Source organism: Vipera berus (assembly GCF_964194415.1).
Source record: "Vipera berus genome assembly, chromosome: 8".
In the NCBI taxonomy this organism is placed as follows: domain Eukaryota; kingdom Metazoa; phylum Chordata; class Lepidosauria; order Squamata; family Viperidae; genus Vipera; species Vipera berus.
The window spans coordinates 24868114-24874113 of record NC_138211.1 but is presented as its reverse complement, the minus strand read 5'-3'; the positions used below and the strand labels follow the sequence as shown (position 1 = coordinate 24874113).

Genomic DNA, 6000 nt, shown 5'->3' with positions numbered 1-6000 from the left:
TGCAAGCCCTTAAGTAGAGCTTACTTTCGGGAGGGCGTCTTATATTAGGCCCACCCCCAAAAATCAGCTGGGGCTTACTTTCGGGGAAACACGATTATAATGTAAAACTGTGAGAGTCAGAGGTCTATTATTATGTCTCAGCTCAGGGCTCTACCATCGCCCTCTTCCCAAGCCTGGCCTGGAGCCTCCCTGCAACACCCCCACACACACACACACCAAACCCAAATCTGACAAAATTCTAATTATTTTCTTTCTTTCCAGTTAACAATCTTATTAAGCACATGGTGCTGTTCACTAAACCAAGCACACTACTAAGAAAATACAAGGCATTTCTACATTCTTGCCAATCTCATAATGTTAATTCCAGAGAAAAATATATGCATGGAATTACAGTACATCAAATATTATTTGTTTTCAATTATTTCAGTAGACAGGTATTGTTTGCAGTCAAGCCTCCACAAAAAGGTTTGGAATTGGATTATTCATTTTGTTCTTCCTTCATAAAAATAGATAAAATTTAATATTTGTCCCAACACAAATTTTCATTTGGTCTTTTTCACACAGGCTGTTTGGAGTGGTTCCTCTTTATTGCAAGATTGAAGCTTTCCTAAAATAGTCAATCATTTTAAATGCTTAAAAGAATAGGATGTGTATTTTTAAATGGAACATTTTCTTGAACATTTCTATTTCAGTTATCCAAGCTATAAATATATATATATATATATACACACAAGAGATAAAAAATAGAAGAAATAATTTCTTTTCAAAACGACCAAATGTACCGACCAAAATGCAATGGATGTCACAGGCAAAGGTTGACTCCTGTGAACTAGGCCTTCTGCCATAAAAGGAGCTCTTTGCCACTCGTGGTCTGTGAGGAAAGCAGTTTTTCCCCCTGGTTGGATTCAGAACTAGAAGGTGAGCTTGTCACTTGTAGGAGGCTGTGGAAAGCCAGGAAGGGAGTCTGCCATCCCAGCTGCCCGCCTGGCTTTTCGGAGGCTGCTTCCCTGCAGCGGCCTCCCTCAGAAGCCAACGGTTTCCACACCTTGGCCCTCAACACTTCAAAACGCAAAACTTCAAAATGCAAGAAACAGGTGATGAAGGGGCTTCCCTTTCCCCCACAGAAGGACCCAGGGGGTTGTGTAGCCCCAAACCTGGCAGAGGTGAAAACTCAAGAAAGCAGATTCAGAGAGGCTGTAAACTGACTGGATTGGCTGAGAAAGCGGCACCCCAGGGACCATATCCAGGGCCTCTTCTGCAGCTGATGGGCTTGTGGTTTGCAACGGCTCAGGTGCTCCCAGAGCACAACTGCAAGGCCCACAATTAGCCAGCATGATGGGATCTCCGCCTGGTGTCCTCATTTTCAGGTTTCATGGAGCAGTCTTGGAAAGGGGCCTTTTCCTTCCCAGCCCCGTTTTCAACTTGCAGAGGGGTAATTTCTAAAGTACTCCCCTCTTGAGAATTTTTGGACAGAAAACTTGCTGTAAACCTCCCTCTGTGCCCTTTCCCCCTCCCCTCCCCAACGTATCTCCAGCTAGAGAACTAAGAAGCTGGTTTTCAAGCTGTGAGGGAAAATGGAGATGGGGATTCTCAAACGCCCAGGGAGTCTCCCTCCCTCTCAGATGGGGTCACAACAGTCCTTTAGAAGGACCCTTCAGATTGATGGGGGTGGGATTTGTTTCCAGCAGAAAAGAGCAGCCAGGCCACTGACGCTTGGCCGCACCAACTCTGGATGGAAATGCAGCCTCTCCAAGGGGAGATGAGCAGGCAGCTTCTCGGCCTCCTGTGATGTCGGCTCACTCAAATCCCCGGAGCTTACCTCAAGAATCATGATTGCAGAACATCCCTGCTCTCCTAATACCAACACTTGCTATCCTACTAAAAATGTTTAAGTTGTAAGTAGATTCATTGACTTTAGTGGAAATGGGTGTGCTTCTGCTATGCTCTGGTCTGGGCCTAGCTCAGGGCCAGGCACTTCAGATGTGACATGGACACGGGGTGATCAGCAATGGTGAAAGACACTGAACAGCCATTGGAGATTGGCTGGAAGAAGCAGCCCTTATCCTACAGGGAGGCTCCTTATCTATGTGCAAAGGACCCAGCCCAGATGGGGTCCACTAGGAACAATTTTGGAAGACACAAGGATTCTGCCCGGAGTGGTCTGGAAACTGGGCAGGGAGGGAGCAGCAGTCACGCCTGGGTGTTCGGGGGGCCCTCTCAGTGCTGGCCAGCATCCCGCATCCGACATGCCACCGCAGTGATAAGGGCCGCCCCCTTCCCGCTGCCGTCCTCGGACTGAAGGAAGGTCACCTCACACTTGGGCGAAAGCTGCTTCACGGTTTCATGCATCACCTTAGAGAAGCTGCAGAGAGAGCAGAAAGGGACAGGATGACAGTCATCTGACTTTTTTCTCTCTCCCTCATCTCGTTTCCCTCTGCCCTTGGGCCTTTTTCGCTTTCATTTGTCTTTCTTGGCCTTGCAACAAACATGCCAGTGTTCCTCAGTTTTTAACTGTTTCTACAAATTATTTCTGGGTCTGCTTTAAGAGATTTATTCTCAAATATTTGAGGAAATAGAGATCCAATAACTGCACCTCTTGTTGTGGTGCAATCACGCTACAAAATGATACATCAAGCTACGTTGTGCTTGCAAAAATGTGAAAGACGCCTCCGTGCAAATGGCAGAAGACGCTGGGACCAATTTGTGTGGCAGAAAGCCCCCTAGATCTATTTTAACCTCCCTCCCCTTTCTACCTTCCATCTCATGCAGTTGTTATTTTAGGTCAGTATTGCTCAACCTTGGCAACTTTAAGAAGCGTGGACTTCAACTCCCAGAATTCCCCAGCCAGTATTCTCAGAACTGAACAAATGCTGGCTGGGAAATTGGTCTACGCGTCTTAAAGATGCCGAAACGCTGCTTTAGGGCCTCAAACCTCCTCTTCCCAGGCCAAGCAGAGAAACTTACTGAGGATGGAGTTTGTAGAGGGTTCCATCCACACCGACGGTGATCTTAAGGAAATCCAAATCTCGATTCTCTCGGATCTTGTCCACCACTGCGGCCACTCCTGCCCCACACAGCTGAGCGGCACGTTGAGCGATCACAGTGCACACCTCCTTCACAATGATGCTGTCGTCACATGTGCTCTTCAGCCCAAGGTCCTGGAGGATGTGCCGGACCTGAAGCAGCGCCAGGCAATCACTGGGGGCACAAGATGGGGCACACAGGCTTAGGAATTGGGTGGGGAGGAAAGGCGGGTCTTGTCCATTCTGCTGGAATGGGCCTGGCCTGATGTAGCAAGCAAGGATGACAACCTTGATGGAGATAGGCAGGAATCGCCAGCTAGGTAAGAGGCTGAACACACTAGTCCAGTTCAGCAAGAGAACATTTGGAAGGGGCTCAAACTCCTCCCTAATTCACAGGAATGGAAGAAGCGGGAGATGGCCCAGCACAATCAGACTTGCATTCTGTTATTATAGTCCATCTCAATAAAAGTGGCTTTAGCTTCCCTGTTCTGGCCTACTTGGTGGGGCTGGTAATGCCCCCATCATCATTCTGACACAAAACAAGTATTAGCTTCAGAAAGACCCTCTCTTGCCCTGGCTTCAATTAGCGCTGGAATGCAAACACGTTCTGAACTTCTATCTAAAATGGAGCCCAATGGAAATTCCAAGGGGCGACTGAGATAAGAACAATCTTCAGTTACTTCCCAGTTCATTTATGATGAATCGGAAAGTTCAGCAACTTGGCAACCCAGAATATTTTATTGCAGATTCACCTGTCCTTCTTTCAAAGAACTGTTATGGGCTTCTACCTGTTATGACTTTTCACAGAAAATAATCCAATTAATGCTCTTGTAATGCATGTCTGTGAGAGGTTATATATGTACTTCTTGCAGGTTTGCCTTACACAAAGAATATGTAGCAAAGGAAAATCACACTATCTTTTCCATCTCACATTGGAAGAAAACAGCAATAAGAATTATGCGTGTTCATTGCATGATGCAAATACTACATAACATACAGAGCTAAGGCTCTGCTACATTTCCACTTCAACTTTAGGACCAGAATACAACTGCTCCCATGGAAATACCGCAGCAACCTTCTCCAACTTGGCTGGGTCAGATGTTATGGTGATTGGGAAAGGCTACAGAAGGGGAAGTAAACCTGGCCACTAGGAGGCAGTAGTCATTCTGAAGGAAGAAGCTGAACTATCTTTTTGCTTGTCCCATAATTAATAAACAAGAATTTGGGCCTTCCAGGAGAGCCCAAGGAAGGTCCAAGAAGGGGAAGATGCAGACAGCCATTTCTGCCTCCCTCTTCTCTGCTTGTGGTCAGTGGAGATTCTGGCCCCAGATCCTGTTCAGATCTGACCTGATCTCACCTCTCAATTTGAGACAGGAACTTGGTTTTAAAGATCCCCTTGGTCTTTAGCCGTTCAGAGATTCTCCCACGGAAGAGCAGTCCTCGCTTGGTGAAATTGATCAGGATATTGCGGACAATTTCTCCCAGGTACATCCCACTGATCATCTTCTCAAATCTGAAACGTTGGGAGGGAGAATAAGGTTGTGAACACTCAAGGAAACTAACCCACATGCTAAATCTCATTACTGCTCAGCAACAAATAATGCCCAGCTAAATAAACTACATTATAGTCTAGACTAGGACCCTGTTTGCATAACATGCTCTGACAATGGCTGGGTCCCCCCCCCAAATGTGGAACCAATCCCATTTCATTAGAATATAGGCAGGTTGCGGAATCCAGCAAGGATGGGTGCAGGTAGATCAGGGATAGTGGATCCCATTAATCACACACTCCTCTGTGCCTGCTAAACCTGGAGGAAAACAAAGGCCCATGAAGAGCTTCCCCAAGTTCACCCACCGTTGCTTCCCAGGGTTGAGGGAATTCTCGTCCACAATGGCATCAAACTCTGTCCAGAACGCCTCCAAACAGCCGTTGTCCCCAAAGGCCCCCCACTCCATATTGACACACATCCTGCCTTTGTCCCCAGCCACCAGCTCCACATTTCTCAGCTCCTCCATGTAGCAGGCATTGGTGCCAGTTCCTGGGAAAGCAACAGGAGAGGGTTTTAAAGGCCAAAGAAACAGCTTCCACTTTTTGATGAAGAGGCAGAAGGTAGAAAAAGTGACATGGACCAAAGGATCAAGCATGTGACTCCATCACCGAGAACGACAGCAACAAAAACTCCTGTTGCTACAGAGGTCAACTGCAGAGGTACAGCAGCTCAGCAAGAAACCGAGCCGCTGCCCTCCGATGCCACGGACAGGCAAGCTGGAAAGACCGGGTACTGCAAGAAACGCCCAAACTCTGGGTTACTGACATAAGATCCAATATAGGATCTTTAATTGTTGTTGTTGTATGAAGCACACAACACATCCCAACCACATGGTTGAGTCTACAAGTCCTGGGAGGAAGGAAACAAAACAGGACAGAAGACTCCTGGGACAGCATCTTCAGCCTAACTTCCACCAGGCAAATGTACCACAAAGTTCTGAGAGTTGGATTTTGTTTTATTGTTTTGTATATTAATTTGATTATCATTAAGTTGCTAAATAAGAAGCCAACAAATGAAACTAATGAAGCCAACAAAGCTCTGGATTCAGGAGCCAGAGTGGGGCTGAGCATCACCCGCAACAACAGGAGGGCTGAGCACTACTCCGCTTCTCGCCTGCAGCCCCCTTCATCCCAACAGAAGGAGACAATATATCTCCAGCTGGTTGGCTTCATTCGTGAAGAAGGTGGGCCAGGGATGATGTTCTTGGGGTGGAAGAGGGCAGAATCCCCTCCATCAATTACATCGCTGCTTTAATAAGCGAGGCTGGGTGCTTACCAACAATAAGTCCCACTTCACAAAGAGGGTCTTCATACCCACAACTCATCATGGTGCCCACTGTGTCGTTCACCAAAGCTACCACATCCAGTTCAAACTCCTAAGGAGAAGAAAGAAAAAGGGTTTCGGCCTGCAGTCTTTTCTACGAGGGA

The 6000-nt window shown here is 47.0% G+C and overlaps 1 protein-coding gene across 2 annotated transcripts in view; it reads right to left on the bottom strand.

Annotated features, from left to right (window-relative positions):
• Nucleotides 1-337: 337 nt before the first annotated feature.
• The window catches only part of LOC308671572 (hexokinase-2-like), a 44970-nt gene continuing 39307 nt past the window's right edge, over nt 338-6000 (bottom strand). For both annotated transcript variants that reach the window (XM_081333844.1, XM_081333843.1), the window contains exons 14-18: nt 5849-5948; nt 4879-5062; nt 4381-4536; nt 2965-3198; nt 338-2362 (exon numbers count right to left, since the gene is read on the bottom strand). In XM_081333844.1, the coding sequence (XP_081189970.1) occupies nt 2218-2362; nt 2965-3198; nt 4381-4536; nt 4879-5062; nt 5849-5948 (819 nt within the window). In that variant the 3' untranslated portion in view covers nt 338-2217. The remainder of the gene's footprint in view (nt 2363-2964; nt 3199-4380; nt 4537-4878; nt 5063-5848; nt 5949-6000) is intronic.